Source organism: Panthera onca, chromosome D4, assembly GCF_046562875.1.
Source record: "Panthera onca isolate mPanOnc1 chromosome D4, mPanOnc1 haplotype 2, whole genome shotgun sequence".
In the NCBI taxonomy this organism is placed as follows: Eukaryota; Metazoa; Chordata; class Mammalia; order Carnivora; family Felidae; genus Panthera; species Panthera onca.
In genome coordinates, this window is record NC_138351.1 from 1,312,066 (window position 1) to 1,324,535 (window position 12,470).

The 12,470-nt window shown below is 40.3% G+C and overlaps 1 protein-coding gene across 2 annotated transcripts in view; it reads right to left on the reverse strand.

Annotated features, from left to right (window-relative positions):
- The window catches only part of IARS1 (isoleucyl-tRNA synthetase 1), a 67,877-nt gene that overhangs the window by 44,286 nt on the left and 11,121 nt on the right, over positions 1 to 12,470 (reverse strand). For both annotated transcript variants that reach the window (XM_078436126.2, XM_078436127.2), the window contains exons 6-9: positions 9,184 to 9,301; positions 4,549 to 4,696; positions 1,438 to 1,525; positions 1,114 to 1,174 (exon numbers count right to left, since the gene is read on the reverse strand). In XM_078436126.2, coding sequence (XP_078292252.2) covers positions 1,114 to 1,174; positions 1,438 to 1,525; positions 4,549 to 4,696; positions 9,184 to 9,301 — 415 coding nt within the window. The remainder of the gene's footprint in view (positions 1 to 1,113; positions 1,175 to 1,437; positions 1,526 to 4,548; positions 4,697 to 9,183; positions 9,302 to 12,470) is intronic.

Sequence of the window (12,470 nt, forward strand, 5' to 3'; positions counted from 1 at the left end):
AAATACGTGTTAACTATTTGTGTTATTGGTAAGGCTTCTGGTCAACAGTAGGCTATTAACAGCTACATTTTGGGGGGAGTCAAAAGTCACTGTACCCAGATTGGCGCTGCTGACCCCTATGTTGTTTGAGGGTCAAATGTAACTGGGACATGAGAAACACGGGAAAACACTCAACACACACAAAAATGAAGACAGATGTGAGCGACACTGTGGACAGAGCCCAAATGGCAGAGATCACCTGCATGAATCAAACTCTGTTCCTGAACCAGAACAGAGGTAAGCAAATGTTTTATCCTGGGCTGTGGTATAAGGTTCTGCCAACTAATACTATGTACAGCTGAATATAATTTTCACATAAGGCATAAAGCCTGGTCTGAGGGTGTTGTTCACCATTTCCCTCCAACACATATAGATAGAGATCAACAGGAACTTCCTGCTGACCCTGTTCTTTTATTGGTGGTGGTAGAGTTTCCATGGCAACGATAGCCATGGATTCTCTGTTGGCAGAAAACGAAAACTACATAAAACTGCTTCATGACTCTTAAGAAAACTAGGTTACCAAATGTATGAACTTTGCCTTGATGCCTAGATTTAAAACCCCCACCTCATCAGTTTCCTTGACATGAACTCTGTTGACTGTTAGACACAAGGTTTTATTCTGAGCACTATCTTAAATTCGTGAAACAAACAAAACCAAAACACCTCCAAACCAATAGATTTCCAGGATGAAAATCTATAAGCAATAAAATTTATAAGCAATAAAAATATACACATATAAATCTTCTCAAACTTAACTGTTTCCTTTCATAACTTAAGAAAAGTATTAAAAAAATTCCTATACAATTTTAATTATTAAAACAAGAAGGGAATACACATATAATTTAACTTTATTACTACCGAGAGACTTTGGATCCCAACACCCACACAAGCCAAGGGATACCCACACAAGCCACGGACACCCATACAGGCGACAGATACCTACACAAGCCACGGGAAACCCACACAACCCACAGGACAGCAACGCAGTGACTCCCACTGCGGGTGCATCAGAACACTCCAGGGACCCAGTGCCCAGCTATGCAGGACCCACATCGGGCAGGTCCCTGAACTCACCTGCACAAAATAGTCAAACAGGGGCCTGTACTTCTTGCCTTTGAGACAGGAACCAGGAAATCTAGAAAAAGGAGAAAGGCAAACTCACAATTAGACTAAAACCCTCCAAGAAACAAAACTGCAGCCACATCAAGTCATGACTGCCTGCTGGTTTAGTTGTTTCGCAGTCATTAATGCTGGAATATGTGGTCTGAACATACACAGCAGGAATATTAAAACCGAACTTGAATAAGAAACCTTTTGGGCAGTAGATGTCTCACCTCTCAAGGTTAAAGAAAGACATACACATATCCACACATAGAAATCAGTAATTTGTATACTTACCTTTCAAGGACTTCATAGTCAGTTTCCAGTTTATACAGGGCTGGTAATCTGGCTTCCATTAAAATGAGCAATTTTCCTCTGATGACATCTATGAGAACAAGGGGAAAAGTGGACTTGAGTGACATTCAGACTTCGGCGGAGTCTAGAAGCACACTAGCACACTCCTCCCTCCTGGGGTCCTGTATCACCTGTACCTCTTGTGCTCAGCACTCAGAGAAATGCGGCAAGGACACCAACACACACTGGTTTCCAGACCCAAAGACGACGGAAACAGCAGGTGTGCTTACTGAGCTTCTACTCATTTTAAGTATATTAATCTTTATTTTCTCTGACCAAAAGTCATATACGTAAATGTTTAAAAATCTTAACATTGGGGCGCCTGAGTGGCTCAGTCGGTTAAGCGTCCGACTTTGACTCAGGTTATAATCTCATGGTTTGTGGGTTCAAACCCTGCAATGGGCTCTATGCTGACAGCTTGGAGCCTGGAGCCTGCTTTGGGTTCTGTGTCTCCCTCTCTTTCTGTCCTCCCCCACTCTCTCTCTGTCTTTATCTTTCCAGATTAAACAAACGTTGAAAAAAAAAAAATTAAAAATCGTAACATTAACAGGGGCGTCTGGGTGGGTTCGGTCGGTTAGGTGTCCGACTTTGGGTCAGGTCATGATCTTAGTTTGTGAATTTGAGCCCCATTAACAAACCAAGAAACTCACTGAGTAAAAGTCCTCCATAACCTTATCCCCATGCAAGACACTATCATTTGAGTGTCTATTTCTTTTTTTTTTTTAATGTTTATTTATTTATGAGACAGAGTGTGTGTGAGTGGGGGAGGGGCAGAAGAAAAGGGAGAGAGAATTCCAAGCAGGCTCTACACTATGAGCACAGAGCCCAACATGGGGCTTGATCTCACGGACCCTGAGACCATGACCTGAGCCAAAACCAAGAATTGGATGCTAAACTGACTGAGCCACCCAGGTGCCTCTTGAGTGTCTATTTCTACGTGTATACTCACATACATCTTATGTGAATGTGTACTTTTTTTTTTTTTTTTTTTTACTAATTATGGGATAGAACTCAATACAGTTTTTCAGTTTGCCTTCACACACTATATTGTGAACATCTTTCCATATATTAGCACATATTGCCTTTTTCTATTCGACTAAACAGCTACCCAGTACTCCCTTCTGTGGAAGTGCAAGTCATTTTAGCCCATCAACTAAAACTAGGATTTAAGTTGTTTTCAGATTGTTAGTACTAGGAACACTGGGGTAATGAATGCTCTTGCACGTATCTTTGTATCATTATTAGGGTGTTTCTGGAGGAAACTTTCCTAGGAATAGCAAGGCTAGAATAAATGTACAAACACTTAAAATTTAACAGCAAATGGCAAATCACCTTATAAAAACAGACTAATTTAAACTCCCACTTGTAAAGTAAGATATATCCTAAGATTTACTGGAGCCTATGACATATATGCAGTTCACCATTAGAAACACGAGAATCTATGGATCATTGTGAAGACCTCTGCAACTGCTGAAAAGCTGTTAAAAATAACGAACGCTGCCACCCACTAGTTCTGGCTGCGTTGGAGCTTCATGGTCAGTGGAGTCTACATTTTCTGGATAAAACTCAGGACACATGGCCCACCAGGTATGTGGGTCACATGCGGGCAGACAAAGGTCAGGACTGAAGTATCTGCCCAATGGCCCCTGAGGCCGTCAGACTCACTAGAGAGCAGCACTGTCCCCAGGGAGACACAGAGGCCTGGTCCTGCCTAGAGAGGCTCTCCACCCACAGCCACCAGCAGGAGGAACTGCTCCCATCTGTTCCCAAGGCCCAGCTAAGCAGTAATGAAAACACCTGTCTTCTGACCCACGCACCTCCCATTCCTTTCTTGAATCTTTCCTCTGCCTCACAAGCAGCTATGAATCAAGTCACCTGTCTTATAAGGTGCTTACTCTTCTGGCTATGGTTTCCTTTCCATGGCTTCCCCCTCCCTCCATAAACTACCCAAACCTAAAGGAACAATCTTATTTTTTCATAGAAGTCTCCATGGAAAGGGCTTCATCAAGATTTTGGCTCTCTACAAGGGAATATCTGAAAGGCACAAAGTTCTCAAGTTCTGGTATCAATTCTGAGAAACACATATTTCAGTCTTAGTCCCCATTCCTGGCAGAGCTCCTAAAACCCTCGAAAAGTCCTAAGTGCTAAGAGTCATAAAGGTGTCTTTTGTTATGTTAATGAACAGATGTTAGGAAAGCCCCCAAGTCACTTTAGGATTGGAACTTTCACCCCCCCCCCAACCCCCACCCATGGGATGGGGAGAGGGGCCTGAGATTGAGTTCAAACACCAAGAGCCACAAAGCCTCCATAAAACCTCAACAGGATGGGGTGTGGAGTACGTCCAGGTTAGTGAAAGTATCTACATGCTGTGAGGGCAACTCATCCCAGTTAGGTAGGAGACAGAAGCTCCTGGGCTCAGGACCCTTCCACACCTCCCCCTATGTACTTCATCTGATTGTTTATGTGCATCCTTTATAATATCCTTTCACGACAAACCATTGAGTTGTGGGCCGCTCTAGCACATTAATCCAACCTAAGGAGGGGGGTCACGGTCTGTCGGAAGCACAGGACTTGAAAATGACATCTGCAGTTGAGGGTGTGGTGGTACAGGTGGTTCTGTAGGACTGAGCCCTTAACCTGTGGGATCTGACGCCTGACGCTGTCTCCAGGTAGCTAGTGTCTAAATTAGGTTAACTGCTCGGTGGTGTTGAAAACACACATCACGTTCCTAGTAACGATGAGATACCACCTCTCTGAATCTCCAGCTCCTTCCTCATCTGTAACGTGGGCACGATGTGTAAAAGGGTATTACAATCTGAAAACTGTAAGGAATCTTTTTTTTATATCTCTATTTTAATTTTTATGTGCATTTACTTTTTCAACCAAAAATGAAAAAAAAAAAACTTTTAGAGGTTATTTTGACATTCAAGTTCTAACACTTTTTCAAAAACTTCTATTTTTACTCCAAAAAGAAACGTAAGTTTTCCTTCTTTCCCAAAATAAGTTAAATCGATCTTTTCCGTATCAGTCGTAAGTAACCCGGCCCACGCTTACCTTTAATCTTCACGTACTGCATGTCTGGATTAACACACAGGGCAAGGTTACTCGGGAGAGTCCAGGGAGTGGTTGTCCAAGCCACCAAAGACACATTTTCATCTTCCTCCAGAGGGAAAGTTACAAACACTGAAGGGTCTTGTACATCCTGAGATAAAATGAGATAAAGTACCCTTTTACAAAATTTGTAATAATAACACAGAGGAAAAGGGAATTGATTCTAAAGAATAGACTTCCAGAATAAAAACCCGCTGCCATATTTATAAAAAGAAAATATAAAGCAAACAATTCCAAATACATTTTTTATATTCTTCGAAAGTGTTTTAACAGTTACTTTAGTAGTCACAAAAACAACATTTTAAGTACATAAACAGGAATACATAATAGAGATTTCACTATTAGAATGGCCTATTGTATAACAAATCTATAAAAAGTTAGGTCAACAAAATAACTGTTTTAAAAAATAGAGTTATCCTTTATTCCAAAATACAAAAATGAATCATTTTTTAAAGACATGAGTGTGATTTTTAAAAAATTCATTTTGAGAGAGAGAGAGGGAGAGCGGGCATGCACACATGTGGGGGAGGGTTACAGTTTGTGAGTTTGAGTCTCGCATCAGGCTCTACGTGGACAGTGTGGAGCCTGCTTGGCATTCTCAATCCCGCTTTCTCTGCCCCTCCCCTACCTGCGCACGCACTCAGTAAAAGAAAAAAAATTAATAAACAGCCAGAAAGCAGAAGAGCTCATTTCCTGACCCAAACCAACTGCATTCTAAATAAAGTGCCCTGAGAAAAAGGAGCTCTACAAATTTCACCTTATTCACATACTAACCACTAGACAAACCTGAAAAAAGTACCAGCCCGAACTCCCGAAATGTCAGCGTCATCAAAAAGAGACCAAGGAACAACTGTTCCGGGAAGGCTGGAGGCACAGCGACCGAACAAAACACATAACCTATGATTCTCTTCTGCTAAAAAGGACATTAAGGGAAGCATTAACACAATCAACCAACAGATTAGATGGTATTTTATCAAGATCAATTCCCTAATTTCAATTACCTAAGAGAATAGCATGGATTTTCAGAAATATGTACTGAAGTCTTTAGAGGAAAAGGGACATCATGCCTGCCACCTACTCTCAGAGGGTCCCCGTCTTGCCCCTCACCCTAGGAAGAGAAAGATGATGTAAACACGGTGACAGGGTGACCACCACTGAAAGAGAAATGAGAACTCGTGACCTTTCCAGTAAGCCCAAAAATTGTGTCAAACGTTAAAAACAAAAAAGACCACAGAATGGCCAAGGCCAAAGACAGAACGTGCTGAGTGCTGGCAAGAATGCTGCAGTACACGCTGGAGGAGTCGCTGGTGCCTCTTAGAGTAGGAGGCGGCCAACCACAGGGCACAGGCCAAGCCTGCCTGTCACCTCTTACAACCCAAGGGCTACGAATGGTTTTGACAGAGCTGAGCACTTGTGTGAGAGGCCATCCAGCCCACAAGGCCTAAAACACTACCTGGCACCTCACAGTTTGCCAACCCCCATACTAGAGCTGAATATAGTAGGTACAGCCTACGATTCAGCAATTCCACTCCTGGGTATGTAATCAACAGAAGAGATGCGTGTGTACATGCTCCCCAAAGACAACCTCCGGAATGTTCACAGTAGCACTACTGTAACAGCCCCAAACAGGACATTACCTAAATGCTCACCAGTGGTACAATGGGTAAATTAAATAATGATCTACTACACACAACATAGATGTCCTCTCACAAACATAATCTTGAACAAGAGAGGCCAGACACAAAGAGATTGTAGTGCACAATTCATTCATATATAGTACAGTGTCTAAAACTTTAAAGATAAAAAAACAAATATTTTTCTACACCACAACGGTTTACCTTTTGGAACAGGTGGAAGTACACTCTCCTGTAATTCAGCTTACTTCAGCACAATCTGCTCATCCCAAGAGAATGTACTTGTTTACTTACAGAAGAATACACCCTCTAAAAGCTCTAGGAGCTCACAAGCTATTATGGGGATCTAATATGTAGAAATCTAGAAGCCAAAGAAAACTCCAGCGTAAGTACACAAGGATTTATATTAGAAAATGTTCTCAGCAACATTGTTTGCTGCCATTAAAAAAAAAAAAGGGCTGGGGAGCTTGGGTGGCTCAGTCAGTTAAACGTCTCACTCTTGATCTTGGCTCAGGTTACGATCTCACAGTTCGTGGGATCAACCCCCACATCAGGCACTGTGCTGACAGTGAGGAACCTACTTGGGATTCTCGCTCTCTGCCCCTCCCCCACTCACACTCGCTGTATCTCAAAATAAATAAACATTAAAGAAAAAAGGCTACACCCTTCAAAACAACTCAGATGTCTATCAAAAGGATTAATATCTTGCAATCTATTTGTTACATGAAACACTATACAGCAGTTACAAATTAACTTAAAGCTACATGTATCAAGATGAATCTTTAAAACTTAATGTTTCCAAAGAAAGTCAAGGTGCAGGGTAAGTACAGTGTATGAGATTAGAGATAAGCATAAGGGTCGCCTGGGTGGCTCAGTCGGTTAGGTGACAGACTCTTGGTCTCAGCTCAGGTCATGATCTCGCACTTTGTGGGTTCGAGCCCCGCACTGGGCTCTGCACTAACAGTGTGGAGCCTGCTTAGGATTCTTTCTCTCTCCCTCTCTCTTTCTACTCTGCTTGCATTCTGTCTCAATAAATAAATAAACTCAAAAATCTGAAAAATAAAAAAGGTAAGCATAAGAATGCTATGTACTGTTTACGAATATTTAGGGAGATAGCAAAAGTATTAAAATATGTATGGAAAGAAACATCGAATTCAGCACAGTGGTTACCTATCAGGTTGTAAGAAGGAAATGGAAAAGAGAAAGGTGATGTAAATACATAAATCGTGGACCATTTATTTGCACAGAAACTACAACAAAAGATCCACAACTACAAACATGAAGGACTGTTATAAACACAATATTGAGTGAGAAAAACCAGATACAAATGAATACCATCATAAAAAAAACCAGTGACACCTCTCAATGACATACATGCTGAAGGACATAAACACAAGATGAAGTACCAATTTCTACAAAATAGAGAGGATGTGGTCTAAATTAGACCATGAAGACATAATCAGCAAAACTCATTGTATGAAACTCTACAAGATAAAACCTATTTCCTAAACAATAATTTGCAAGGGGGGGAAAAAAAGGGAAAAGCGAAATGAAGAGCTGCAGATGAAAGCAGATCTAGAACACAACTACCACCATGTACAAACCTTCCTTAGGTCCTGATTCAAAACAAAACAAAAAGGAACAGAGAAAAAAAAAGGCATGGTATTTGAGAGACAAACAGAAATATAAACACTGATGATATCCAGGTATTAGACCATTAGAATATTTCATATTCAGGATGACTGATTACTTTTGAAAATGTGATAACGTTATTATGGTAATGTTAAAATAATAACCATTTCTTATGTCTTAAAGATACATAATGGATTGTTTATTGGTAAAATGATGTGTCTGAAATCTGCTTGGAAATAGGGCCTGGGAGAAGTGAGTGGAGTGTGTGCTGCTGGGGCAGGACTGGCCACAGCTAACAGGTACTGGGGATGTGTGACAGGCACATGGGAGTTAATTTCATTATTTGGTCTACTTTTGTGTGTGCTGGAAATTCTCCAAGCTAAAGCATCTTTCAAAAGTAAGCAAACACAGCAATATGTTAAGGTTTGACAAAGTTATGCCTTTGATACCCAAGTGCTTAGTATATTATTCTCTACATTTTTATGTGCTTAAAGTATTTTATCTAAAAAATATGACACAACGTGAGCACTATCATAGAAGGGTATTTAGGAGACGACAGGACTCATCATGGCCACCTCACAAGGATTTGCAAAGATCAAATGAGATGTGTGAAAGCATTCTGTAAGATAAAAAGTGCCTTTGAAATAAAGCTTTAATGACATAATTTTCAAACAAATTAATGTCCTTTAAAAGCAAAGAGGGTTAAAGCCTCAGAAAAGAAAACACCTCTTGAATACATACATGAGAACTGATACTTCACGTTTCAGAAGACTGCCTGCCTTTACGGTCTGTCTAGACAAGGTAAAGCACGGAGTGTACTCTGGTGACATCACACTCATCTAAACTCTCCCTTAGCAGCAGTGACAGCTGTTATTCTGTTCATCAGAAATAAAATCATAATACTGTCAACCAATCACAAATCAGATTTGGTTCCAAATACTTTTAACAAATGAACAAATGCTACAAGGTCCCAGACGAGGCATCATCATGCCAACCAATAACTCTTCCAAAATCAGTGACTGAAGGGAAAGAGGGAGAGCTGCACTGGTTAACCCAAGAGGCCCAAAAATATGGTCAAAACAAGAAGCTATCACATGAAGACACACCATTCACAAATCTCAGGGGGAAAAATCCCTCATTTTTAATCTTAATAGAGCCTCAGTTTAGCAACTGGTAACATTCCCAGCACTCAGTAAGAAATGGTCAAACTGACGGACTCCCTACGCTAACATTCCATGCGGGGACTGGTTACCGTGATCACGATGGTTAACCTCTGTGTGCATAAGTTAATGCCCAATGACATCACACTCACCTTGTAGTTCTGGTGAGACTCGAAGTTGGAGAGTGGAGTGTTGCATGCGGTGGAGAAGGGCATGACTTTCACACCTCTGTACACAAGGCCCTTATCATAGAGCTGTTTGAAGACCCACCTAGAAAGTAAACAGTTTTACAATAATTACCCAACCAAAATTCTGTCTCCCCAAACTCAAACATTTACACCAGTCTGTCTACAGAGTTTCTATCAGCCAGTCGAAATATCACGTTTCTCAACTGGGGACTAGCTGGTAAATTACAAGAGTAGTCTGAGACATTACGCAGCCATTAAAAGTGCTAGTATCTGTTTACATGAAAAGATGTTCATGACTTGAGTGGGAAAAGTGATTCCATATTGTACAATGAGGTACTAGTTGTGGAAAACTATACATATCCATATACACACCTACATTTTTCAGATGCTGAAAAAGCAGACATTCACCAATATTAACTATGCTTGGGATTTCAGAGTATTTGCTTTTAATAGTTTTCTGGTACATTGCTTAAATTGTACTATCACGGGTAGTTTTACAAAGCAATTTAAAAAGAATAAACCATTGGGATTAGGATATCTCTCCTACAGTTGGGCAAAAACTTTTATTAAACACTTAACCATGTTGTTTTAAGCCAAATGCACCAAAATGCTGAAATGTCATTGGTAACAGTTATTCCAGGGTCTCCTGTGGCAACTACTCACCTGTCCCACTTGGATGTCAGGATGCACTGGTGGGAACCCTTAATACTGCCTTTAGGTATAGTTTCTATAGTCCAATTCCTATGTGTTTGGTATAATAAATGAGTTAAACTCTTTGTCATTTGCTGAAGTACACTTTTATGAAAAACTGCATATTTTTCATGGTACTGCTTGGCTTTAAATAAAAATTAAAAAGTGATGTTTTATATCAAATTTCCCAAGCTTATTAATCTTTTTTATTGACCCATAATTTACATGTAATATTATATTCAGACTTGATATTTATACACACTGCAAAATCACAGTAAATCCAGTTACTGTCCACCACTAAGGTTGCAACAATTTTATTTTTCTTATGATAAGAACTTTTAGTATTTATCATCTGGGCAACTTTTAAATATGCACTACAATATCACTGACAATCATCATGCTGTATGTTACATCTCCATGATTTATTTATTTTATAACTGGAAGTTTGTACCTCTTGACCCACTTTACACACCTTGCAACCCCTCTTCCCTCTGGCAACCACCATTTTGTTCTCTGTGTCTGTGAGTTTTGTTTTTCTAGATTCTACATCTAAGTGAGATCATATGGTATTTGTCTTTCTGACTTATGTCACTTAGCATAATACCCTCAAGGTCCTTCCATGTTGTCACAAATAGCAAGATTTACTCTTTTTTATGGTTGGGTAATATTCTATTTTTTACACACACACACCTCGCATCTTTTTTATCTCTTATTAATCAATGGACATGTAGGTTAACTCCATACCTTGGCTACTGTAAATAATGTGATGAACATAAGGACACATATCTCTTTTGAATTAACATTTTCTTTTTTTTTTTTTGGATACTCAGAAGTAGAATTGCTGCAACATGTGGTATTCTATTCTTAATTTTTTGAGGACACTCCATACTGTTTTCCATACTATCCATACCAATCTACATTTCCACAAACAACGCACGAAGATTCCCTTTTCTCCATATTTTTGCTGACATTTGTTATGTCTTGTCTTCTGGATACTAGCCATTCTGACAGGGATAAGGTCGTATCTCATTGTGGCTCTGATTTGTATTTTCCAGATGATGAGGGATGCTGAGTATCTTTTCAGGTCTGCTGGCATCTGCATGTCTTCTTTGGGAAAAAAAATGTGTCTTCAGATCTTCTGCACATTTTTTTCCTTTTTTTTTTTTTAATGTTTATTTTTGAGACAGAGGGAGACAGAGTGCGAATGGGGGAGGGGCAGAGAGAGAGGAAGACACAGAATCCGGAACAGGCTCCAGGCTCCGAGCTGTCAGCACAGAGCCTGATGCGGGGCGCGAACCCACAAACTGCAAGATCATGACCTGAGCCAGTCAGATGCTCAACTGACTGAGCCACCCAGGTGCCCCTGCACATTTTTAAATCAGATTTTCTTTTGCTCCTGAGTTGTAGGAGTTCTTTACATATTTTGGATATTAATCTCTTTACCAGATACACAATTTACAAATATTTTCTCCCATTCAATAGGTTGCCATTTCACTTTGTTGATGGCTTTTTTTTTTTTTAATGTTTACTTATTTTTGAGAGAGAGAGAGCGTGAGCTAGGGAAGGGCAGAGATGGAGACAGAATTCAAAGCAGGCTCCAGGCTCTGAGCTGTCAGCACAGAGCCTGATGTGGGGCTTGAACCCACAAACTGTGAGATCATGACCTGAGCCAAAGTCAGACGCTTTGACTGAGGCAAACTGACTGAGACACCCAGGCGCCCTGATTGTTGATAGCTTCTTTTGCTGTGCAGAAACTCTTTAGTTTTATGTAACCCCATTTGTTGATTTTTGCTTTTGCTACCATTCTTTTCGGGTCATATCTAAAAAAAAAAGATCATTGCTAAGACAGATGTCAAGGAGCTTACTGCCTGTTTTCCTCTAGGAATTTTATGGTTTCAGGTCTTACATTCAAATCTTTATTCCATTTGATTTAATTTTTGTGTATGATGTAAGACACCAGACTAGAAACATTCTTTTGCATCTGGCTGTCCAGCTTTCCCAGCACCATTTATTGAAGAGACTGTCCGTTCTCCACTGTGTATTCTTGGCTCCTTATTATTAGCCACATTTAAGTGCTCAACAACCCTAATCCAGAGCATTAATAGTACCTTTTTTTTTCAGGTGTTTAACACAAATCCTGGTTCTTAGATGCTTCTCTAATCATGAGAATTCTAGATGCTCGGTGACCAGGAAGGCCCCTCTCCAAAGTCTCCAGCCTGTCAGAGAAAACTTGTAAGCTTCCAACTTTGGGTATACAGGCCTGGGGATGTGTCCACAGGGGCTTATCAGAGTCAGAGGGTCTGAAAACTGCCCCAAAGCATCTAGCTCCTCAAAGGCAAAGGACTTGGGCCAAGCATGTACAACAGATCTTGTCTAAGAGAAATGCAAGCAAGTAGACAGGAAGGCAGTAAGAGCCACGTGAGCCTACAACACAGCACAAAGAAAGTGCACTGTACAAAACAGCTTTGCAACTCACTGTCATTCTGTATAATTTAACAAAAGTTAAGACTTTCTCAAGGCCTGAAGTATGTACATAGAGCACTCTGCAATCATAATAATGA